Genomic DNA, 24491 nt, shown 5'->3' with positions numbered 1-24491 from the left:
GCAAGGATTGTGTCTCCCATTAGACTGGAGGCTCCTGAGAAGAGGGCCTATGTTTCCTCCATCAGACTGGGAAGCCCCAAGGGCAGGGACCTTCCCCTGCTTGAGTCTTACTGCCTGCCCCCTCCCGGCCCCCAGCCTGAGATGCAGGCCCACCTCAGACCAGACCCACTCCACCCTCCCTCTGCATCACTTACTCTCTCTCCCTTGTCCTCGTCATCGCTGAAGAACCAGTCTGACTGCAGAGGAGACAAAAGGAAGTGGTGAAACTCAGCGTGGGAAGGGGCTGAGGGAAGACGGAGACACGGGCTCTGGACCTGCACAGTCCAGAGGACTCCACTCAGACGCCATATGGAATGGGGCAGGAGAAGGTCCTCCCTCTTCTCAACAACCCCCAGGCTGGCCTGGTCACTGGATGTTCCCAAGGGAACATGGATTCCCAGGACCAAACCCCACAGACTATGAGAAACCCTTGAGGAGAGAAAAGGCTGGACCCCAGTGCTGGAGGGAAATGCAGCCTGGAATGGGAAGGGCTGAGGATTGATGGAGGGCCAGTTCAGGAAAAGCTTCTCCGCCTGTTTTTCACTAGATATTGTCCAGAACACATCTCTGGGGCTCGCTCCCAACCGCAAGCCAGAAGCGGGGACAGCAGTGCCATCTAGCGCAGGCTGGGTCCACTGCAGAGAGAAGGCCCACCTGTTGCGGCAGCCAGAAGAGCCCTGGGCACCACATTAGCTACTGGGGTTGCCACTCTCTCCCCCAGCCAGAAGACAGAAGTGCCGGGAGGGAAATGTTAGGGGGTTCCCTGAGGGGCAGGCAGGAAAGAGTTTTCACATAAATGCCAAACAGGATAGAAAATAAAGTAAAAATCTGATTCGTAAGTATGTTTTGTGAAATCTGAGAATCTTAAGGATAAAACCCTAAAAGTTTTCTGGAGGAAAAAAAAGGTTGCTTACAAATGAGCATCAGCTGTAACTAGAACTTTCAGCAGCAGCAGCAGACATAAGAAGATAAGTAGTATTTTCCTGTATTGCTGGATTACAAACGCAGGAATTTTGAGCCTAGAATTTTATACCCTGCTAAACTCTCAGTTGAGTGTGAACTAAAGCTACTTGAAGACATCAGAAAGCTTGCTGCACAAAGATTCTCTTAACTGTGTATAGGAGCACAGTTAAGAAATGACCCCGGGGTGGAGTGACCAGCTCGGAGAGGTCAGGATGAATGTCCACGGTCAATCCAAGCAAGGATACTCATATACACATACAACTGTACACACACAAAGTATATCCATGACACTGTGGATTTCGAACACAGAGGGAGAAACCGGTGATGGGTGACAGTACACTAAGGCACTTGGTTTTTAGATGTGGTGGAAGGAAGACAATGGATATTGATGAGCTTTAGGAATAATCAGTGAGAGTGAAGCATAAGTATGGGCTGTTATAATTGTATAATTAAACACAGATTGGGCTTTATACATTGTGTGATTTTCTTTTCTTTTTTTTTTTAATTTATTTTGAGAGAGCGAGAGCGAGCGTGCGAGGGGCGGAGAGAGGGAGAGACAGAATCCCAAGCAGGCTCCACACGCTGTCAGCACTCGGGGCTTTAACTCATGAACCGTGAGATCATGACCTGAGCAGAGATCAAGCTGGATGCTTAACCAAGCAGCCACCCAGGCTCCCCTAAATTATGTAATTTTCATATCGGGAAAACAAAAATCAATCCATCGAAAGCAAGGTAGGACAGATGGAAAAGAAATAAAATGAAAATGGGGTAAACAAAAAATGACACTTAAGACGGCAGAGAGAAGTCCCAACAACACAGAAATTGGAATCAATGAGTTAAGCTCACTGGTCGAAAGTTAACACACACAGAATATTAGGGGCGCCTGGCTGGCTCAGTTGCAAGTGTGCAACGCGATCTCAGACTCATGAGTTCGAGCCCCACATTGGGCATTACTTAAAAAAAAATACTGTTCGTTGAAAAATAAATAAATACAATAAGACAGGGAACGTGGATTGAAAGGATACGTATTGCCCAATCAGACTGGGTAATTATGGCGGGAGCAAAGTGGGGTCAGGGATGAAGGGGGAAACAAGGAGACTTGCAGGTTGATTATGACCATGTGCCATGAACCTCAGTTATTATTCGTCACAATCTGGCATATTATGAACTCAAATAAGTGGCAAAGGAGAGCAACAAGAAAGAGAAGAGAGGATAAGAAATAATGCAAGATCGAAAGTCAGTCTTCTCGGGCTCAAGTCCACCTCAGGTAAATGACTTCTTTGAGTCTATTTACTTATCTGTAAAATGGGCCTAACAGGAGTATCTACTTCTAAAATTGTGGTGAGAAGGAACATGAAATCCGGTATGGCTATTATAAGAAACTAGAAATACCAAGTGTTGATGAGGATGTGGGGAAAAGGGAACTGTCACACACTGTTGGTGGGAATGTAAATTGGTGCAGCCACTATGGAAACCAGCAGGGAGGTTCCTCAAAAAATTAAAAATAGAACTACCCTACGATCCAGGAATGTCTGGGTGGCTCCGTCAGTTAAGCATCCGACTCTTGACCTCTGCTCAGGTCCATGACCTCACAGTTCGTGGGTTCCAGTCCCGACTCAGTCTCTGCACGGACAGCGTGGAGCCTACTTGGGATTCTCTCTCTCTGTCCCTGCCCCTACTTGTGCTTTCTCTCTCTGTCTCTCTCTCTCAAAATAAACAAATAAACTTAAAAAAAAAAAAAAAAGAGCTACCCTATAATCTAGCAATTCTGCTTCTGGGTATTTATCTGAAGAAAACAAAAACACCAAGGAGAGATATCTGCACCCTTTTGTTCATTGCAGCACATTATCTACAACAACCGAGACACGGAAGTGGCCTGAGTGCCCACTGATGGAAGAATGGGTCAAGAAGATGTGGCGTGTATATAAAATGGAATACAACTCAGCCACTGAAAGAAGGAAATCTTGCCATCTGTGACCACATGGATGGACCCTGAAGGTACCACGCATGCTAAATGAAACAAGTCACACAGAGAAAGACAAGTACCGTATGATCTCACACGTGGAATCTAAAACAAACAGATAGACGCAATCCAGGCTCATAGGTACAGAAAACAGGCTGGGGTGGGGCCGGGAGTGGGGGGTGGGCAAAGGGGGTGAAGGGGGTCAAAAGGTACAAACTTCCAGTTGCAAAATAAATAAGTCGCGGGGACGTAGCCTAGAGCATGATGACTGTGGTTAACAATACTGCATTGTGTTTTTGAAAGTTACTAAGAGAACAAGACTGAAAAATTCTCATGGCCAGAGAAGCAATTGTAACTATGTACGGTGACGGTATATGTATAGCGCTGATCATCTCACGGATATATACAAATACTGAATGGTCGTGTTGTTACACGTGAAACTAATCTCATGTCAATTATACCCTCCGCTTAAACATTTCAAAAATAATGAAATACCGTGTGTAAAATATTTAGTACAACACATTGCTAATGTACAATGAATGTTAGCCATCATTAAGAAAAAGTGCAGTCCCCAGAGACGGGCTGAATAGAGGGAGCCCTAAGAAGCCCAGCCTTTAATTCGGTTTGGAGGTACCCAAAGTGCTGTGGGAGCCCAGAAGCTTCCGGGTAGCCCAGAGTTTTCTGGAAGAATTCACACTAGCTGGTGCCACCCTGCTTTTGCACATCCCTGTGCCTGGAACGCTTTCTCCCTGCTCTGAATGGCTAAATTCCTCCGGGTGTCGTAAGACAGTTAAACTCGCCTCTGACTACGTTCCCAGCCCTATAGCCGGGGCAGGGTTAGGTCCTTCCATGGGCTTCCCTGGCGATAGCCCAGAGAATGAAGAAATGACATCTTCACTGAGGCACTGCTCCTTCACAGCAGGGCCTGGGTTCCAGTCACCTCTGCATCCCAGCACCTGCACCTGCCTCTGGGATGCCGATGAGGTCAATAATGGTGGTCGCTAATTCATATAACACCTCTTACCCACTAAGTGGCATTTTAAGTGCTTCACGGACATTAACGCATGTAACCCTCACAATTACCGTGTGAGGTGAGCATTATTATCATCTCCACTTTATAGATGAGGAAACTGAGGCAAAAAGAGGGTAATTCCCTTGTTTAAGGCCCCACAGCATGTAAGGAGCAGAGCCAGAGTTGAACTTCAAGCAGGCGGGCTCCAGAGCCAGTGCCCTCAACTGCTACCTCAGCGGTTCTCAAGCGGGGTGCCTCTGCCTCCCGTCCCCTGGGGGGGGGGCATTTGGGAAAGTCGGCAGACATTTTCAGTTGTCACGACTGGAGGGAGGCTCCTGGCATCTAGCCAGAGATGTTGCTAACCATCCTGCGCTACACAGGATAGAGCCCCACAAAGAATCATCTGGCCCCAAAGGTCACTAGTGCAGAGGCTGAGAGATCCCAGTGTATGCAGAGCGGCAATCATGTTCGAACAAATGCCTTGACGTGGTCTTTGGGTTGCAGCTGACTTAGTAAACATGGGAATGAGCTGGTTGGTGACTTGCCACTGGGAGGACAGGAGCCCCGGGTAGGGAGGCCAGGTGATGGCCACAAAGTCACCCACGACCTGCAGCCATCCGCTGACGGGCCAGGGGCTCAGAGCCAGAGTCAGAGAAGTCTCTGCCGAGGTCCGATCCTGCCTGGGCCCGTGACTCCAGGGGCTCCGGGGGCCACGTGTTAGACTGGGGAGCTGAAATTTTCCAAGGGATAAGTTTTCCCAGACTAAGGCCTCATCGGGATCCCTGACACTGTGCGGCCAACCCTGGCCTCTCTGACAGCTAAAGGAGTGGGCCCGGGGCTGGCGGTCCCAAATGTTGGAATGAGAACAGGCTCTGACGTTCCCTCCCGAGGCTCAGAGCCCTGACCACCCAGTGGAGGAAGGAAATAAGCGGGCAAGGCCAGTCGGCATGACCAAAGTCTACCCCACTGCCTCACGTCACCGACCCTGGCTGGCCAAGCCAGCTCTAGGATGGACCCCGGAGTCTGGCCTCCCAGCAGGGGCCGAGGAAAGCACCAACTTTGGTCAGACAAAGCTGGCTTACAATCCTGGGGCTGCCACTTATAAGCTGCTTGACTTTGAGCAAGTCACTTTGCTTCTCTGAGCATCGGTTTCCTCATCTGTAAAATGGGAGTAACATGACCTGGTTTCCCTTCCCTAAAGTATCTGTGACGTTGCAGACGCTGAGGACCCCATTCCGCTGGCCAGCTGCCAGTCTTATTTCTCCTGGCAGGAGGGGGTTGGGTTCCATCCACAGGCAGATTTGGAAATGGGAAATCTGTGATTTTTTTTTTTTTTTTCTTGAAAATCTAGGATTTATAAAAGCATCCCTTAGGGCCCCAGAAGGGGGAGGCGCTGCCCTGAGTTTAGCTCTAGAGGACCAAAGCCTCCTGCGCCCTCTGCTGGCCGCTCTAGGTTCTCATCCCATCCTGGACAATAACTAGACTCCTTAGACACAACAGGGCTTGTGGTGCTTCTGGGAGCCATGAGAAGCGGGGAGACCAGCCCGAGACATACAGAGGACAAGTGCAGGATCCTGTCTTAGCCCTTGCTCCGCCCTGCCTCATCTGCGTCCCCTCCCTGGGCATCACCATTTGCTCCCCCAAGCCTCAGTGGGGCGGCAAGGCAGAGCTCTGCCCCTGCTCCCTACACCCGTCTGCGTGTTTCTACCAGGACACTTTTCCTGGGGCCCCCTTCTGAACGTGCCCCTGCATTCACCCCTAGGCTGTCCAACCCAGCAGCACTTTCCCTGACCCTCCTCTGCCCTCTGACCCTCACCCTCATCTTAGAAGCTCAGGAGCCTCCTGATTCTCCTGCTGGGAATGGAACATTCTAGAAAGACAGGGATTCTAGGATCCATTCCTGTTTGGTCCGGAAACGCAGCCCATCGCTTCGGAAGGGCATGTGCCATCCCAGGAGCATTTGCTGAAGCTGCCTCACCCTCTACTGAGCACATCCGCCCAGGCGAGCAGGAGCGAAATGCCCAGGGGGACATGGCCTCCGCCTGGAGTGGCTGCTTACGTGCTGGATCAGCGTCTCCACGATCTTATAGCGATCAGGCATGTGGGTCACCATGTCCGCCATGTTGTCCTCAGACGTCCTCACCAGCGTCGGCCCGAAGACCAGGGCCAGGTTCCTGGGCTCCATCTGGGCAGGGGAGGAAAGCAGGTCAGCATCAACACTCCATGAGCTCTGACCTCCAGTCCCCCAGACCTCCCTCACCCCAGGCCCCTCAGGCCCACGGCCCATCCTGAGCTATGCCTGGCTTAGGGGATGGACACCTCCTTGCTGGGTAAGGCAATGCCTCACAAGGCCAGATTTCAGCCTCGCTCATCCCCAGGCCTAGCAGCCGAGAGCAGTGCCCAGCCTGCTCACCCATACCGTGCTAACAGTGACAGATGCCAGAATAGGGACCTGCTGGAGGTTCTAAGGGTATTTTAAAACTGGGAGCATTCCTATAGCTCCATTCATTTTTGCAGAACCAGAAAATACAGAGGTCTGATTAGAAAAACACAATGTGGCATGAGAGACTGGTTTAGTCTATAGAGTGAGCAACGCTTGATTTTAAGGTTATGAGTTTGAGCCCCATGTTGGATGTAGAGATTACTTAAAATATTTTTTAAAAAAGGAAAAAAAAAAAAAAAGAAAGAAAGAAAGAAAAATGCAATGCAAGGGATTTGAGCTAAATCCGAGGATAGATTTCCATCAGACACAGAGGGACTGTGGCTCTCTGCCTCTGCGAGACCCTTCAGAAACTCCGGAGATGGCCCTCCTGGGAAGAAGCACTGGCTGGCATGGAAGGGTGGGGTGGGGACAGAGTGACTACGGAGGAGGGTGTGCCTAGAGGGCCTTGGGATTATCTGACCTGGAAGAGTCTAGAATATGCTGAAAGGACCCTATATGCCTCCTTCCCCCACATTCCATGCCAGAGTCCCCCCACCTTGTTTTTCTCCGAGTGGTCAGCAATGGTCTTCAGATGGCCCACGAGGAATTTGAGAGTCTCATAGTAGTGTCCTGGGAGATCCCGGATCTGGGCGGGAGCGAGAAGGGGCATGGGGTTGTGATGGCCTCCCCATCTCCCCAGCACACCCCACAGGGGCTCCCACCGCCATACCTCCGGGGTCTGGAAAGCACCCTCTAGCCAGCCCCCTTGGAGAGATGGAGAAACGGAGGCCCAGAGCGGAGAAGGGCATCTCCAAGGTCACAGAGGGAAGTGGTGGCACTGGGCTCCAGGCCTCCCCGGGGGGGGGGGGGGGGGGGGGGGCAGTGTGCCTTTTGCCCGAGGGCGTCTCTCTTTCCTTACCAGCTTCCGGAGCGTCTTCATCCGCTCCCTCGAGTCTTCGATGCGATTGGCCTCGATGAAGTCGTTGTATTTGTCTAGAACACAGTGAAGACTCTTTAGAGAGGTGGGAGGCAGTCCCTTCTCCCACTCTCACGGTGCTTCCAAGCTGAGGAGGCCCAGGCTGCTCCAGCTCAGCATCGGTTGGGGGCGGGGGGGGGGCAGCTCCATGACCTCGTGTCTATGTGACCAAACCCACTACAGCTGCACTCAGGGGCGCACCCGACCTGGGGCAGCCCGGGTGTGTTTGGGAAGAAGCAGGACCTGAGCCGCACGTGGATACTGGAAAAGAGGTCCTCGTCCCAGGCTCCGGGACAAGGACACCGGAGGTTAGAAGAGGTTACCTAGAAAGAGGGAGGGGCCCTTTCAGCCTCCAGACGCCCACCCCACCTGTGTCAAAATGCCCCCCAACTCCCTTCAGAAGAAGTGCATGGGGAACTTTAAAACATGGAACAGGCTAAGTTTATTCTGAAACTCATCTGACGAGTAGATGCATAAGGAGAGCGGAGAACAGTCTGTAAAGGAAGAGTCACGAGGGAGGGCTTGCCCTATCCGATACTGAAACGCGCTAAAAAGATAGCATAGCTTCAGCAGCCTGGGCCTCACGGAGGAGGTTGGCCAAGGACAAGGACACAGAAAGGAGGGGAACAGGCCACGTGGATCTTTACTATGTGATAAAGGCAGCGTTTCAAATCAGTGGGGAAGGATGGAGGGGTCAATAAATGTCCCTGGGACAATTAGCTATCTTGTTGGGGGAACAAAAATCCATTTCCAGCCCACATAAGAATACACAAACATGTGTGATCGCATGAGAGAGCCAAATGTCAAAGTTGCTAAAATCTTGGGAAAACCAAGAAAACGTCTTTACAACCATAAGGCCTTCCTAAACACGAGATGCAGGATCCATTAAAGATGAACAGCTTTGACTACACTTAATTGTTTTCAACTTCTGCCCTGAACAGTTAATAAGCAAATGGCAGACCGAGAGCAAATCTCCGCAAAAACTAGCCAAGGGTTAATACCCATAATACACAAGAGCTTGTCTCGTACAAATCGATACCAAAAAAGACAAACAGCCCAATAGGAAAATGGGCACACGGTCTGAACAGGAAATGAGAGGAAACAGAGAAGGCCAGTAAACTAATGAAAAGATAGTTAATTTCCCTAATAATGAAAGAAATGAAAATGAAACCATAACGAGATGACATTTCCCTCAACCAATTAACAGAAGTCTAATAAAATGCTGATAACATCGAGGGTGGATGGGGCCAATTCTCTCCTATGCTGTTGGTCAGAGTATGAACTAGGGCCTTCTTCTCAGAGGGCAGCTTGACATTAGCTTTCAAAAATGTTGACCAGGACTTTGACCTGGAAATTCTACAGTCTAGGAACCCACCTCTAGGACACCGATCCGGGCGTGTAGGGACACCTTCAAGGAAAGCCATTGCAACGTGTTTTGTAAGAGCAAAAATTTGAACACAACCTGAATATCCATCAATAGGGGAGTGATTAGGCAAATTATAGTCTATTCCGACTGTGAACTACCAGGTGGTTGATTTAAAAGAAGAACGGGGTAGAGCTCTTTGTACAGACACGAATGAATCTCAGAATGACAAGCCTCCTTTTGTTAAGAACCCCCACCCCCCCCACCCCCAGGGGTGTGCTGAATCCTGCTCACACCGGCTCCCGAGGGCCAAAGGTGTTCTCTTCTGACTCCACGTTGGTGGCAGCTTATCGGTAGCTTGAAATAAGGCACAGTAGGAGTAATTGCACCATGGAGACTACAGATCAAGGCTTTTTTCCCTTGAGAGCCAGATGGCAAACATTTGCCAGCACGCAGGCAAACTCACCCAACTCTAGACCCTATCTATGCATGGTTGCCTCCGTCACATGTGTAAGAGGGTCTGGGAAAACAAACAGATCAGCGAACGGTCAAGAGCTGGGCTCTGGAGCCGGAAGCCTGGGGCTGAATCCTGGCTCTGACACTGACAACGTGCGTGACCTTGGGCAAATGATTTAACCTCAGTTTCCTCATCTGTACAGTGGAGATAATAGTACCTACTCCATGGAGTTGTTGTAGGGAGCAGTGCTTGGCACAGAGCAAATGCTCAGAAAGGGTCAGGATAGTCTCCAGGGATAGGGACTAGGAGAGTGACAGGGACCTTCGGGGGTTCTTTATTTGCATCTATACTAAGTTTGTTACGAGCCCATGTTTCTCTTGTATTGAAACAAAAACCCAGGGGCGCCTGGGTGGCGCAGTCGGTTAAGCGTCCGACTTCAGCCAGGTCACGATCTCGCGGTCCGTGAGTTCGAGCCCCGCGTCAGGCTCTGGGCTGATGGCTCGGAGCCTGGAGCCTGTTTCCGATTCTGTGTCTCCCTCTCTCTCTGCCCCTCCCCCGTTCATGCTCTGTCTCTCTCTGTCCCAAAAATAAATAAAAAATGTTGAAAAAAAAAAAAATTAGAAACAAAAACCCAGGGTGCCTGGGTGGCTCAAGCGGTTAAGCCTCAACTTTGGCTCAGGTCACGAGCTCACGGTTTGTGAGTTCGAGCCCTATGTCGGGTTCTATGCTGACAGCTGGGAGCCTGGAGCCTGCTTTAGATTCTGTGTCTCCCTCTCTCTCTCTCTGCCCCTCCCCTGCTCTCTCTCTCTCAAAAAAAATAAATAAATAAACACTGGGGCACCTGGGTGGCTCAGTTAGGCATCCGACTTTGGCTTGGGTCATGATCTCACGGTTCCTGAGTTCAAGCCCCACGTCAGGCTCTGTGCTGACAGCTCAGAGCCTGGAGCCTGCTCTGGATTCTGTATCTGCCTCTCTCTCTCTGCCCCTCCCCTGCTCACACTCTGTCTCTCTCTGTCTCTCAAAAATAAATGTTAAAACAATTAAATAAATAAATAAATAAATAAGCATTAAAAAAAAAAAAAAACCCAATGAGTAAAGCCAACAAACCCAATAAAACGAAGTGGTCAGAGTGCAGCACAGACAGGTGTCCCTCCTCCTCCCGTCCTCCACTTCCACCCCCACTCACCGTCGGTGAAAAGAGGCTCAGGCAGTTTTCGGAAGAAGGACTTGAGCAGGCTGCTGATCACATTGAGGTCCTGCCAGCGCTGGGGAGAGGGCGAAGACGTCAGGTCCCAGGCAGGCCCAGCGGGGTGCGCAGACCCCATCCCCGCCCCCCCCAGGCCCAGCCCAGGTGCCCAAGCCTCCATGCTAGTCTAGCCCGGCCCAGCCCTCCCTGGGGTACACCCACACCAAGCTCTGCCCAGACCAGGGAATCTCCGGCCTAAGGAGACTCATCAGAGTGGTGGCGGCAGAACAGCGCCCAGCGAGGTCCTGGCCCCCTGACCGGCTGGCCCCGACCCCTCCCTGCTCCAGCAAGCCCAGTGAGCTCCCGCATTTGCCCACCCACAGCAAGTACTAGGTACCTCCTTTGGTGCAAGCACTATGGGACGGAAGTGAGGGAAACCTCCTTGGTGGTTGGACCTCTTCGGGCCTACCAGCACTCAGTCCTGCCTCCCAGGGCTCCCCATTTAGTGGAGAGCCACCCTTGGACCCCCTCTCCTTATCCATGACATAGCAGTCATTCATGCCTGGCACCTGCCTATCTCAGGCCTTTTGCACATGCCAATTCCCTCCCCTAGAAGTTTCCTCCCCTGCCCTTCACAGGCCAGCCTCCTCATCCTACCCAAATGCCATCTCTGCAGAGACGCCTTCCCTGACAGTCACAGCTAACACAGCCACCACTGCCCCTGCCCCGTCATCTGTACAACAGCCCTGACCTTGTTTCTTCCATGGCACTTGCCACACTTTGTCACCGTTGTATGCATTTTTTTCCTTCCCTGCCTACCTGCCTGGCAGGACTGTCTGTCCTGTCCTGTCTGCCCTGTCCCCCACTGTGCTCCTACCACCTAGTGAGCTCAGTTAGCCTGGCACCTATATGGCCTAAGTCAGTAGTTCTCAACAGGGGCAGAATCACACCCCCAGGGACAGAACCCCCTTGGTTTCCACAACCAGAGTCTGGGGATGCTTTTAAACTTTCTGTGATACACAGGACACCTTCCCACAACAAAGAATTATTCTGCAAGGCATCAAGATTGAGAAACCTGGGTTGTTTTTTTTTTAACGTTTACTTATTTTTGAGAGAGAGAGAGAGAGAGTGCACACGCAGGGGAAGGGCAGAGGGAAAGGGACACAGAATCTGAAGCAGGCTCCAGGCTCTAGGCTCCAAGCTATCAGCACAGAGCCCGACGCAGGGCTCAAATTCACAAACTGCAAGATCATGACCTAAGTCAAAGTCGGACGCTTAAACAACTGAGCCACCCAGGTACCCCAAGAAACCCTGTTTTAAATAAATGGATGGTTGGGGCGCCTGGGTGGCTCAGTTGGTTAAGCATCGACTTCAGCTCGGGTCTGATCTGTTTGTGGGTTCAAGCCCCACATCGGGTTCTGTGCTGACAGCTCAGAGCCTGGAGCCTGCTTCGGATTCTGTGTCTCCCTCTCTCTCTAATCTTCCCCCGCTCACATCTGTCTCTCTCTCTCAAAAATAAATAAACATTAAAAAAAAAATTGTTTTTAAATAAATGGATTGTTGAATGCAAGAATGAATGAAGCATGGCCGGTCACTGTCCCTTGTGTCCACGAGGGGGCACCATCACCCCGTGCAAAGTCCAGGGTAACAGCCTTGACCGGAAGGGCTCAGAGTAACTCAGGCCCGGAAACCAAGGTAACACCTTCCACAAAGACACGCAGCTCCACAACACACACACTCAGAACAATGGCCCCACACCATCCCACGAACAATACCCTCCCCCTCAGGTTCATCAGGAGTTACGGTCACCCTGCCCACAGCACTTAACTTCCAGCAGTCCCCAAGACAGAGGACAGGACTGGTGTCTGAGACAAAACTACACGCCCAGCACACTCTGGGCCCTGACTTGGGTCCGCTGCCCCCCAGCCCCGGCCATGCTTCTCCCTGGCTAAGCCCCGGTGAATGTGCTTTTGGGCATATCCACCCCAAGCCAGCACAGGGCCCGCCCACCTGCCCCATCACCTCCTGGCTGTTCTCATCTCCCAGCTGCCAAACCCAAGGCTTCTGGACGTGCACACATCTCCCACTCATCCCCAGCCTCACCTGAGCCCCCCCTCTCCTCTGTCCCACACGGAGCCTGGCCCTTCACTCCTGCTGCCCACCCTCTGCCCACATAGCAGTTCCCTCCATCGTCCCACTCTGTGCCCCAACACCACCGTGTCCATCCTCCAGTGCACTCTTGGGGACTGCCTGTTTGTGCCATCACCCCAAATCCGGCGGGGGGGGGGGGCCCTGCCTGACACATCTTCCCTCTCGGGCCCTACTCCCCAGTTTCTGCCAGAGAGATACCACCAGCCCCCAGCTCAAACGTTGGCTCCTCCCTGCACCCCCCTTCCTCCCTCTCATGTGGTCAACTCCTAGAGCTGCTCCCATCTTCCTTATTCCCCTGGGGCCACCGTGTCCTCCTGGCCCCTTGCACTTCCCCATGTCAGCAATTTCTCCCTTGGATGCCCCGCTCTGGGCCTCCCTCATTTGTATCCGTCAGACATAAGCTAAAGCAGACTCCACACTCATTTATGCCTCCCCAGCTGAAGAACCACTGAAGGCTCCCTATTGTCCCCACTGTCAAGATCAAAGACTTCAGTGGCACCATCAAAAGCCCTCCACCTCCTGCCCCGGGCCTCATCCTCCCCACTGGCAAGCCCAGGAAGGAGGGATGAAACGGGCCTGTTCTCTGTCTCGACACTCAGACCCTGCTCTGGGATTTTGGAAAATGCCATCGTTCCCAGCCTGGACTGCTTTCTTGTCCACCTGCCCCCTCCCGTTCACGCTTCAAAGATTCCAACACTCAAGTCTACCACCTGCTCCGGCCCTCGGCATCTTCTCCTTCCTCATCGCACAATCTGGCCCTTGGTGAGAGAGCAGCCTTTTCCCTTGGCCACTGTCCCACACGTACTGATCCTGTCTCCCCCATTTTTTCCCCAAGGGCAGGAAGATGGTCAGGTATCGCATAAAGCTTCACTAAATATGTGACTCATGGGACCTCATTGCCCAGATTCATGGTTTTCCAAAAATCTTCTTCAGCAGAGCCCCTTTTTGCCAGACAGAAGCATATGTGAAAACCCAATATGAAAAAAAAAATGACATTCAAAACAGAACAAAGCAGATTTCTCTAGTTTGAACAAAGACCGGGGTTCCTGACCTGCTCCTAGCCTCCCACAGCTTTTTGGGGGAATACAGTTTGAGAAACACTGACCCTGCTGCAAATTCTGTTTTTTTTTTTTCACATTAAAATATCTCTTTGGGGGGCGCCTGGGTGGCTCAGTCAGTTAATCCTCCGACTTTGGCTCAGGTCACCATCTTGTGGTTCGTGAGTTTGAGCCCCGTGTCAGGCTCTGTGCTCACAGCTCAGAGCCTGGAGCCTGCTTCGGATTCTGTGTCTCCCTCCCTCTTTGTCTCTCCCCCATTTGCGTTCTGTCTCTTTCTCTCTCTAAAAATAAATAAAACATTAAAAAAAATTTTTTTTAATTCTTTTAATATATATTTTTTTGGGGGGCGCCTAGGTGGCTCCGTCAGTTAAACGTCTGGCTCTTGGTTTTGGCTCAGGTCATGATCTCATGGTTTGTAGATTCAAGCCCCACGTGGGGCTCTGTGCTGACAGGGCAGAGCCTGCTTGGGATTCTTTCTCTCTGCTCCTCCCCTGCTCATGCTCGCTCTCTCTCAAAATAAATACTTAAAAATATATATATATTTCTTTAGTTTTTTTCCAGCTTTACTGAGAACTGACATTTTTTTTAAAAAGCGAGCTTTTTTTTTTTTTTTTTACAGGAAGTGGAACTTATTGGTGGGCATGAATAGGGAGGGACAGCGCCAAGGTTCTCATGAATGCAGAACCCAGCAGTTGTCCAAGGGGCCACAATTAGGGATGTATTTGACCCCCAGCCATCTGGGATGAGCCACTTTTTCAGCCATTACGTCTACAAATTCATCCGCAATAAACTGAGTAAAGCCCCACTTCTTGGGAATGTGGATCTTCTGGCGGCCGGGGAACTTGAACTTGGCCCTATGTAGGGCCTCGATCACAGACTCCTTGTTCTGCAACTTGGTACAGATGGACATGATGACTTGGCCGATGCGGACCTTGGCCACCGTGACCGGGGGCTTTCCAAAGGTGCCCCGTCCCCCCATACCTCATACCCGTCTGGAGCCTAGACCGGAGACAGCATGAGGCCAAACCTCAATGTCCACTGGGAAAGGCTGTCCCCAAGGTCCCTTAGGGCAGCCTATACAATCGACAGGCTACACACACCACCAAGGAGGCTGCTGTTTGCAGCCGCGGCACCCTGGGTCCCCATGGGGAAAGAGCACAGTCGGCTTAACCGGCTGCTGAACCTGCTGCAAACTTTTAAGTGTGGCTGTCAGACTGCTTCACGAGCCGGCTTTGTCTCATCTGACCGGCCCCTCCTCTTCCCACGTTGCAACTATTCGAAGTCCTGGCTGCTCCAGAAAATACCACAGGCTCCCCTTCTAAGCCAGGGGTCTGCGGAGCACAGCCTGTGGGTCAAGTCCAGCCTGCGGCCTGGTTTTGTGTGGCCCTGGAGCTAAGAATGGTTTTCACGTGTTTAAAGGACTGAAGAAAAAGAAGGAGGAGGGGGAGGAGACCGCGTGGTAACCAGCACCTAAAACATCTGCTACCTTTACAGAGAAGGTGAGTCGACTGTTGGCAAACCTTCAGGGTCCGCCCCTTCGCCCAGGCCATTCCCTCGGCCCGGAATGCCCTTGCCCGGCTTTCACCGGCGTTTAGTGAACTCTACTCATCCTCAAGGCCCCCAAACTATTGCCAGCGAGCCTCTGCCTCAAGGCTCCCTAGCCACGACTGCACCTGTCAGGCCTCAGTCAGGGGGATGCCCATCCCCGGGCCTGGCCCGCAAGGACAGGTCCCGTCTCACCTGTCTTCGTGCCCCGGCCCGCTGCCAGGCACGCTGCAGGGTACAAGGAACACGACAGACACACACGCCGCCTCGGCCCCTCCCCGCCTCCACAGACTCCCCGGCTGCACCCACCTCATCCTGTAGGTTGATGTCCCCGGGCCCACGGTTGAGCTGCTCCTGTAGGCTGGACACCACTGCATTGTTACCAGGCACTCGGTAAATGCCCGTGGACTCCAGACCCCGTGCCTCCACGATGCGACAGCACGCAGCCACGATCAAGGGGACCCGCTGGGGACAGGCAGGGCAGACGTGTTAGGAAGGTAAAAGGCAGGATTCCCCACCGGTGAGCCAGAAGAGGGGGGAAGGCCAAGACGGGAGCAGTGCACGGCCGGAGCTGCTGCCCGGGGGCCCCATGCAGGGGAACAAAAGGCCCTCACCGTCTCCGGGCACCAGAGCCTCACCACGGTGGGCACGGGAGCACTGACTGGAGGGCGGGGATTCCGGGCTCTGCCTCAGTTCTGCTGTTCCCTCCCTGGGCTCTGCCCCCCTACAACCCCTACAACCTCGGTGTCTCTAAGATGAGGCGGAGAGCTGGTTCCAAAGTCCCTCACAGCTCTGACCCTCTGTGCCTTGGTCTGCCCCCTTCTCTGCCTGCCCTGGAGTACGGCAGGGGCTCACCTGGTTCTCTATGGCTGGTTGGCATTCCTCCAGACGGACCCCAAACGCCCTAGGAGCTGCCTTCTTGTTCTTCTTGATGATGTTGATGCCCCATGGGGTTTTGGGAGTGGTAGCACTGTCATCTGGGGTCGGAGAAGGCAGACAAAGTCAGGGTGAGCGGGGGGCGGGGGCGGCCAGGGAGGGGCAGCAGCCACGCTTGGTCACACACACCCACCCATGTTTGGACATGTGGGGACTCCATCAGAAAGGCAACTGGAATGCTGAGGGCTGATGGGAAATTATATCCTGAGAGAAGGCCTCAGAGATGAGGGGGTTTATTCCTGAGGAGTCAGCCCTCGGAGGAAAGTAAGGACTTCTATATGGCCTCGAGGGCTAAAACAACAAGGTGGGGGTGGCAGATTCTGATACAACCAAAGAAAGAACTTTCTAATAGTCGAAAGTGTATAAAGAGGGAAAAGGCCACCTCCAGAGAGGATGAGCCTCCTGCTCCTGAAGGGACACAGGCAGGGACTTGGAGAACACCCAGCTGGGATGTCACGGAGGGAAATCAGGTTCCAGGCCCTTCCAGCCCTGAGACTCTGAAAGCCCCTAGACCCTCACAGGCATACACACACAGGCTGACATACCAGGATAATCCTGGCACACACCCAACCCAACACATGTGCGCGCCCACACACACACACACACACAAGCCCTTGGCTCCCATGTAGACCCACAGAACTGACCCCCACCCTCCCACATGTGCACACACACATACTGCCCCCTTAGCAGCCACCTTCCTACCCTTGCTCCCTGCGGACTGGTCCTGAGTCCTGAAGCCACGTGCGGTACTCTGTTTGAGGAACTCAGACTTGAGGCCCCCCAGGCCACGAGAGACTTTGGGGGAGGAGTCAGCTTTGGGCCCAGAGCTATGGCTGTGTAGGAAAAGGAGGACAGGAAAAGTCTTCATCTGGGGTCACCCAACATGCCACCTGCCCCAGCCTCCTACCACTTTAGACCTCCCCTCCAGCCCTGACGAATCCCTCCTTGTCCTTCTGGGGACTGGAGGCTCTGCCTACCCACCCACCCACCCCCACCCCCGTAGAGGGTGATTCAGAGGCTGCCTCGGGCCCGGAGGTGGGCCAGGAAGATGACCTCTGTCTGGAGTGCCCCCCGCCTCATGGTCAAGACTATTCATGAGAGCTGGACCTCACCTTACTTTGCGATAATCATTAAGCTTCTTGCTGATCAGAGCTTGGTTGGCACAGCCAGGGTCCTGGAGGAAAGGAAAGAGAAAGCAGACCCCCTCAGTGCCCACAGCCAGCCAACTCAGGCCTCATCCCCGACCCCTGCCTCGGCTTCGCCAGCTGGAGGGCTCACACCCTGGAGCGAGAAAGACCAGGGCTGGACTCCCGAGCACCCCCTCACCAGCTGTGTGACCTAGGTAATCCACTGGCCTCTCTGAGCCTCAGCCTCCTCCACAGTAACAAAGAAGATAACATGGCAACCTCAGGGGTGGGCTGCAGAATTGTGCATGTAGCACTCATCACATTCCTGGCCAGGCACAGAGGAGATGCCCCTAGGACTGGCAGCCCTGGCAATAAGGGAAGTCACGTGGGACCCCCTGCCTGTACCCTGCTGGGGACAGCCCAGCCAGGCCCCCCAGAACAGGGGCCACACATTCCAGGTACCTTCCTCCCTACAGTAAGGAAAGACAATGTCCTGAGGGGAGCAGAGCCTGGTTCAGCCAAAGGATGTGTCTCTTGTCAGTAAGAGGGTCTGTGGCCCAGAGGCCAGGTGCTGGCACCCCTCTCCCCCTGGCCCACCATCGTCATGGCAGAGACCAGCCCCCGAGCTCAGGACCCCCACAGAGCTGTGTGCACGTGAGCAAAGGCACCTCGGTGCAGGCCCCTGCTGGAGGGGGGCGGGCAAGTGAAACGGAAACGACAGCCCCGGCTCTGGGTGTGCAGCTGCAGCTGCCCAAGAGGGGGCGCCATTGAGAAACTACCCTGAAATCCCTGCCAAAGCCTTTGGCTCAACCAGTGCAGCTTGCTGCCAAAGGCCAATCCTCTTGGCCTCCTCCCAAGGTCAATGTGTTGGTGCCCTGCTGACAGGCCAGCCCTGTCAGAAGGGCAAGCCACGGTTTTGGCACAGGGGCACCGCATTCTGTAATTCACTCCATAAGAAACCCCGGCTTTCTGAAGCAAGACCTAAGGTTGGCCGGGAGCTGACCTCTCTGTGCCACAGCCTGCCCAAGGCAGTAATAATAATGATAATAACGATAATAATTCGTGCCCTCCCTATAGTTATTAGTGTTCCTGCCGGCCAGGGAGCACTGAGGGTGCCGAGGGCTCCGGGAGCCGCTGTCTGAATTTTCTCTTTACGCCAAAGCCCAGGCACGTAGGGCTGCAGGGGGTACCCCCTGTTGGCCCATTTTATGGAGGAGGGAACTGAGGCTCAGAGCGGTGAAGCGAGGTCCGCGGCAGGGGAGGGGCGGCCCTGGGGCCTCCCTGCACCCCCCCCCCCCCCACACTCCGCCCCGCCCCACCCCAGCCCTGGTAGGCGGCCGGGCCCTCACCTCGCCCTCGGCCCTGCTGTTCTCTCGGATCGCTCTGATCCAGCCCAGCATGTCATCCCGGTCCTCAGCCTGAAAGAGATATTCACAGAAGTCAGCGGTGGTCAGCCGGAACACGTGCCTCCTCTTGGTCTCGCTGTAGGAGATGTCCACCAGGCAGGAGCCGATGCAGACGGGCGCCGCCTCGTCCTCACCTGCGACGGCCGCCACCGCCCCCGCCGCCGCCGCCGGCCCGGGCTCCCGCCGCTCCTTGCTCAGCAAGAGGGAGCGCGCCCGCAGCGCGGCGTAGACCCGCTTCCACTGGCGCAGGCCGCCGCCCGCTTTCTGCAGGGAGACACGGAGGGGGGAGGGGGGGAGAGACACGGGAAGGGGGAGGGTGTGAGAGGCGGGGCCTGCCCTCCCCGCCCCCACAGCGCGAGGGGGCCCCCCCGGGAGCTGCAGGCGGCCACAGCAGTGGGGACCCCGCCCCACGGCCAGGAGCCCCCTGCCCCACCCTCCTGCCCAGCCCCTTACCTGCCTGGACACCCCTACCCACCGTTCTCAGTCCCCCAACCTTCCTTTAAACACCAGCATCTTTAAACACTAGCATCCGACTTCGGCTCAGGTCGTGATCTCACAGCTGGTGAGGCCCTCGTCAGATCCTCTGTCTCCCTCTCTCTGTGCTCCTCCCCTGTCCAGTTCTCTCTCGAGCTCTCAAAAATCAATCCATCAATCAATCAGTACTAGCATCAACGGGGCACCTGGGGGGCTCAGTTAGTTAAAGCCTCCGACTTCGGCTCAGGTCATGATCTCGCAGTTCGTGAGTTCAAGCCCAGCGTCAGGCTCTGTACCGACAGCTTGCTCAGAGCCTGGAGGCTGCTCCAGATTCTGTCTCCCTTTCTCTCTGCCCCTCCCCCGCTCACACTCTGTCTCTGTCTCTCTCAAAAATAAACATTAAAAAAAAAAAAATACTAGCATCAACAGCATCTGGCATCAGCAATGCCCCCACAGCAGCAGCGAGGCCCCCACCCAGCCTAGCCCACCTTACATAAAATCCTCGTAAAGCCGTTCCTAAGTCCACACACTGCCCCCTGCGCAGCAAACTGATCAAGAATTCCCCACCGCACCTTCTCTCCCAGCTTGTCTGCCCCTCGTTCAAGACTCTACTCTGTATCCTGGTCTCAGAGGCCACTCATAAGGTCACTCTGGCCCCTCGTGCTGCCGAAGCAGCTTCTCCGTCTGGCCTGGCCTTTCCCTTAGCCTCTCTGAGGCACATTACCAGCCTGCAGCTCCTTCCTTCTCCAAGCCCTCTCTTGGCATCCGGGACCCCGTGGTTCCTGGTTTTCCTCCTCATTCCACTGGCTCCTTCTCAGTCTCCTCCATTGGTTTTCTCCCCCCCACCCCAGCCCCCCACAACATGCTCTCATCAGCGGTTCTCAACTGGAGCGAATGGTCCCCAGAGGACATTTATCTGGACATATTTTCAGTCGTCACACCTGGAGACGTGCTATGGCATCTAGTGGGTAGAGGCCAAGGGTGCTGCTAAACACGCCCCGATGGCCAAGACAGCCCCCCACAACAAAGAATCATGGGGCCCCACATGACTCTAGAGCGGAGGCTAAGCCCCTGCCCTACAGGAGGGGGAGCTCCAGAACTTTGTCCTGGGCTCCCCTTTCCCTGAATGTCTCTCCTGTGATGTCACCCACACCTGTGGCTTTAAATCCCATCTGTCTACTGATGGGGATTCCCAAAGGTATCCCTGGTCCAGCATCCTCCCCCGGCCCCCGCCCCCAGCCACAGTCCTGCACCTCCCACTGCCTACTCAGTGTCCCCATATGCATGTCTCATAGGCACTCCACGGGGTACTTGATTTTTGTCACCAAACTTATTCCTCCACAGCCCTCCCCAACTTCTCCAGCTCAACACATCCACCCAGTTGCCCAGAAAACTAGGACTTGCCCTTGACCCCCCCCCGCCTTCCTCACCCTTGACATCCAACCCATCAGGAAGTCATACCTGTGCTGCTTCCAAAACACCACCTGTCTCCACCGTTTCCCAACATCTACCACCTTGTCTATACCACCAGTACCTCTTACCTGGACAACGACACAAACCTCCCCAGTCCCCACCCTCATCTCCTGCAATCCACTCTCCACCCCACAGCTGCCACCATGTTTTTTTTTTTTTCAACGTTTTTTATTTATTTTTGGGACAGAGAGAGACAGAGCATGAACGGGGGAGGGGCAGAGAGAGAGGGAGACACAGAATTGGAAACAGGCTCCAGGCTCCAAGCCATCAGCCCAGAGCCCGACGCGGGGCTCGAACTCACGGACCGCGAGATCGTGACCTGGCTGAAGTCGGATGCTTAACCGACTGCGCCACCCAGGCGCCCCATGTTTTTTTTTTTTTAAGTAATCTCTGTGCCAACGTGGGGCTCAAACTCACGACCCTGAGATCCAGTGTCACACTACCCACTGAGTCAGACAGTCGCCCCTGCAGCCACCATTTTAAAATGTAAGCGAGATGGTGTCTCTCCCCTGCTTAGCACTCCCTGGTAGCTTCCCACCGCCACTGGAATCAAATCCAAGAACTTTCATGATGTGTCTCTCCCCCTCCAAACTCAGCTTCTCCACCGACTTCTTTCTCGCTGTGTCAAGACACGGGGGCCCTTCTCTAGTGAACAAGCCAACCCTTTCCTTTCTTGGGGCCTTCGTTCTTTCTTGCTGTCCCTTCTGGCCAGAGCCCCTTCCCTCACTTCTCCATGTGGCCTCCCTCTTGCCCTTTAGATCTGAGATCAAATGTCACAAACGTCACTTCCTCAGTGAGGACTTCGCTGACCATTTTTTCTTTCTTTTTAAAAAAAAAACATTTATTTATTTATTTTGAGGCGGGGGGGGGGGGTGGGGGGAGTGGAGAGCGTGCATGAGTCGGGGAGGGGCAGAGAGAGAATCCCAAGCAGGCTCCACACCGCCGGCACAGAGCCCAACAAGGGGATCGAATTCACGAACCGTGAGATCATGGCCTGGGCTGAAATCAAGAATCAGACGCTCAATGGACTGAGCCACCTGGGAGTCCCCACTGACCATTTTTTTAATAAAGGCAGCTCCCTGCTACCTCCAGAATTAAAGGCAATTCACATCACCCTGTTCATTTTCCCTGAGTGCTTACTGTAACCTCCGCTTAATGCTGGTTGCAGATTTCTCCAGTAAATGGGAAGCTCCTGGGGGCCAGAAACTGGTCTGTCCTCTCACATCCTTAGCCAAGAGCCTACAGCCTCCACAGGCATAGGGTGAGTGCTCATCAATATTTATTGAATAAATGAATTAATTAATTAATCATCCTCGGAGCACCCTGAGGGCAGAGGCTCTCCCCCATCAAGCCCAGGGCTCCCTTCCTTGCACCGGTGGCCTACCTACCACTCATCCAACAGGGGCCTCTGCCCTCAGAACGAGCCAGATGAGGAAACTCTGTGGCTGGCAGGTAACACGGCCACATCTGGCCATGAGCCCTGGCCACCACCACAGACCTGCTGGACCCAGACAGGATTGTCAGAGCAGGAAATGACATGACCCTCCAGGGGAATTTGTTTTTATGTTCATATTTTTATTTTGAGAGAGAGAGAGCGGGCGTGCAAGTGGGGAGAGGCAGAGAGAAAGGGAGAGAGAATCCCAAGCAGGCTCCAAGCTCAGCACAAAGCCCGACTCGGGGCTCGATCTCACGACCATGAGATCGTGACCTGAGCCGAAATCAAGAGTCAGATGCTTAACTCACTGAGCCACCCAGGCGCCCCTCCAGGGGAATTTCTTATGTCAGAGTGAGGGGGGGGTGACAAGGTGACCCTTTTTTTTAAATTTTTTTTTAATGTTTATTTATTTTTGAGACAGAGAGAGACAGAGCATGAACAGGGGAGGGGCAGAGAGAGAGGGAGACACAGAATCTGAAACGGGCTCCAGGCTCTGAGCTGTCAGCACAGAGCCCGACGCGGGGCTCGAACTCACGGACCGTGAGATCATGACCTGAGCCGAAGTCGGACGCTTAACTGACTGAGCCACCCAGGAGCCCCAACAAGGTGACCCTTTGAGACCGAACCAACTAGGTGACCTTGGACAAGTCAAGCCCCCTCCCTTGGCATCAGTGTTCCCTACTGGTAAACGAAAGGTGAACTAGCCAGTTCCCAAGGTTACATCCTGCTCAAATGGTAGGTCTGTGACTGCAGGGACCTGTCACACCTACCTCCCTCTGCCCGACAGTGAATGGTCTCTGAAAGAGCCTGGGGGCTGGGTGGGGGTTACCCGGGAGAGGCTAGACTTGCCAGAGCGGACAACATCCGGCTGGACATCAGTTCCCTGGACAGACTAAGGGCCCGAAGCTGACTTAATGACCCCTCTCCTAACTCCCAGGCCACAGCACCGAGGGGACAAGTGAAATCGGGTCCTGGCCAAGCCAGGAGTGGAAGCCCCTGTCCTCCAGTACCGGTCAGTGAGCAGGAAGGGTCCAGTTCCCGTCCCTGCCTGGGAGACACTGTGGTGCGGCTGCCTGGGGCCATCCAGAGCTGGGAGATGGGCCACCTCGCAGGCCGGAGTCCGCAGTTCTCCCCTGGCCCTCAGAGGAGCTCAAACTTGGGGCTGGAAGGGTTCATCTCCCCTTCCTCAGTTCACACAGCTGGCCCCTGCTGCCCTCCTAGGCAACCCCTCCTGCCATCTTGCTGGCTTTCCTCTTTGGTCTGCTCTCCCCACTTCCTCTCAAGGTGCAGCCAGTCTCTCGCCTTCTCCCTCAGTGCTCCCACACCTGTGGCTACAAGTGCACACCCTGATAGACTCCCTCCCGGGTGCCACAGCCCTAGAGCCTCAGAACCCAGGACACCCCCACCGGGGCATGACCCAGGGCCCTTGGACTCCACAAGTCCCCAAAGGAACCCTTGGCTTCCACTCACCAGCCTGCCCCTCCAGTGCCCTGTGGCTCAGGGGAAGGCCCCATCGCCCCCGCAGCCATCATCTGCCTCCTCCACCCTCCCTCACCTCCCAGCCATCAGCAAGCCAAACCCATCCATCCCTCAGTGTCTCTAAATTGTCCCTTCCCCTCCGCCCCATGCCACGACCTTAGAGCCCCCGCCCTGGCTCACCTGGACAGCGGCAATGGCATTGTCACCTCCTATCACAGATGTGACCCTTGCCTCCTGGGCTTACCCACCTCCCATCCCCATCTAAACCCCTGCAAAGGCTTGCCCTGGGTGATGAGGTCCCGAAGCAGGCACCTGACTCCCCACCTCGGCTTCTACCTCTCACCTGGCTCGCGGCCACCCAGCACTCCCTCTGTTCCTTTCTCCCAGACCATCCAGGAGGGCATCTCCACTGTCAGAGCACTTCCCACCCCCTCCCTGTTCTGTGGATTCTCACACACCCTTCATGTCACAGCCTCCCCGACACCTTCCCCCAACCCCGCCTAGGCTGGAGTCACCTACTGCATGCCATTCGGCTCAGCTCTCCAGTCCTGACAGTCGTGGGTTGGCAACTATTATGCACCGGGTGCTTCCTCTGCTTGTCCTGAGCCCCAGCGGGGCGGGATGGCCTGCCTCCCACACCACTAAATACCCAGAACCTCGACCGAGAATCGGGAGCATGGCAGGCACTCGGTCATTATCGTGGACTGGATGAGGGCACAGATGGATGCCAGCTCCACCTGGCCCATACATCTCACTTCACCTCCCTCCAGCCCGGGATGTAGAATGACACTGTCCCCATGTTACAGATCAGAAGAGTGAGGTAAGAGGTTAAGGGGCTTGCCCAAAACCATATGCTGGATAAGTGGCTGGGCAGGAGCTCCAAGTCTGTCTGACTTCAAAGCTTACATTCTCTCCAGGTACAAGACCCCAAGAAGGCGGGGTGGAAAATTCAAATAATAGCAGAGGACTAGCAGCTCCCCGTGCCAGGCACTGGGTGCACTTTTGCTGAGATCATCTCGTTTAATC

At 54.2% G+C, this 24491-nt stretch overlaps 1 protein-coding gene and 1 non-coding gene across 6 annotated transcripts in view; both read right to left on the bottom strand.

Moving 5' to 3' along the window:
- ARHGAP23 (Rho GTPase activating protein 23) overlaps positions 1-24491 on the bottom strand; it is a 79916-nt gene that overhangs the window by 9185 nt on the left and 46240 nt on the right. For all 5 annotated transcript variants that reach the window (XM_078437234.2, XM_078437235.2, XM_078437233.2 and 2 more), the window contains 10 exons: positions 18548-18868; positions 17184-17245; positions 16774-16904; positions 15991-16112; positions 15445-15600; positions 10382-10460; positions 7319-7392; positions 6956-7045; positions 6037-6162; positions 195-236 (listed from right to left, as the gene is read on the bottom strand). In XM_078437234.2, coding sequence (XP_078293360.2) covers positions 195-236; positions 6037-6162; positions 6956-7045; positions 7319-7392; positions 10382-10460; positions 15445-15600; positions 15991-16112; positions 16774-16904; positions 17184-17245; positions 18548-18868 — 1203 coding nt within the window. The remainder of the gene's footprint in view (positions 1-194; positions 237-6036; positions 6163-6955; positions 7046-7318; positions 7393-10381; positions 10461-15444; positions 15601-15990; positions 16113-16773; positions 16905-17183; positions 17246-18547; positions 18869-24491) is intronic.
- Positions 14637-14770, bottom strand: LOC132688661 (small nucleolar RNA SNORA70). The gene has a single exon (XR_009614642.1). It is a non-coding gene; the product is annotated as a small nucleolar RNA SNORA70 (small nucleolar RNA).

This window comes from Panthera onca, chromosome E1, assembly GCF_046562875.1.
Source record: "Panthera onca isolate mPanOnc1 chromosome E1, mPanOnc1 haplotype 2, whole genome shotgun sequence".
NCBI classification, from domain to species: domain Eukaryota; kingdom Metazoa; phylum Chordata; class Mammalia; order Carnivora; family Felidae; genus Panthera; species Panthera onca.
The sequence above is the reverse complement of the archived record's forward strand: the minus strand, read 5'-3'. Positions and strand labels throughout refer to the sequence as shown.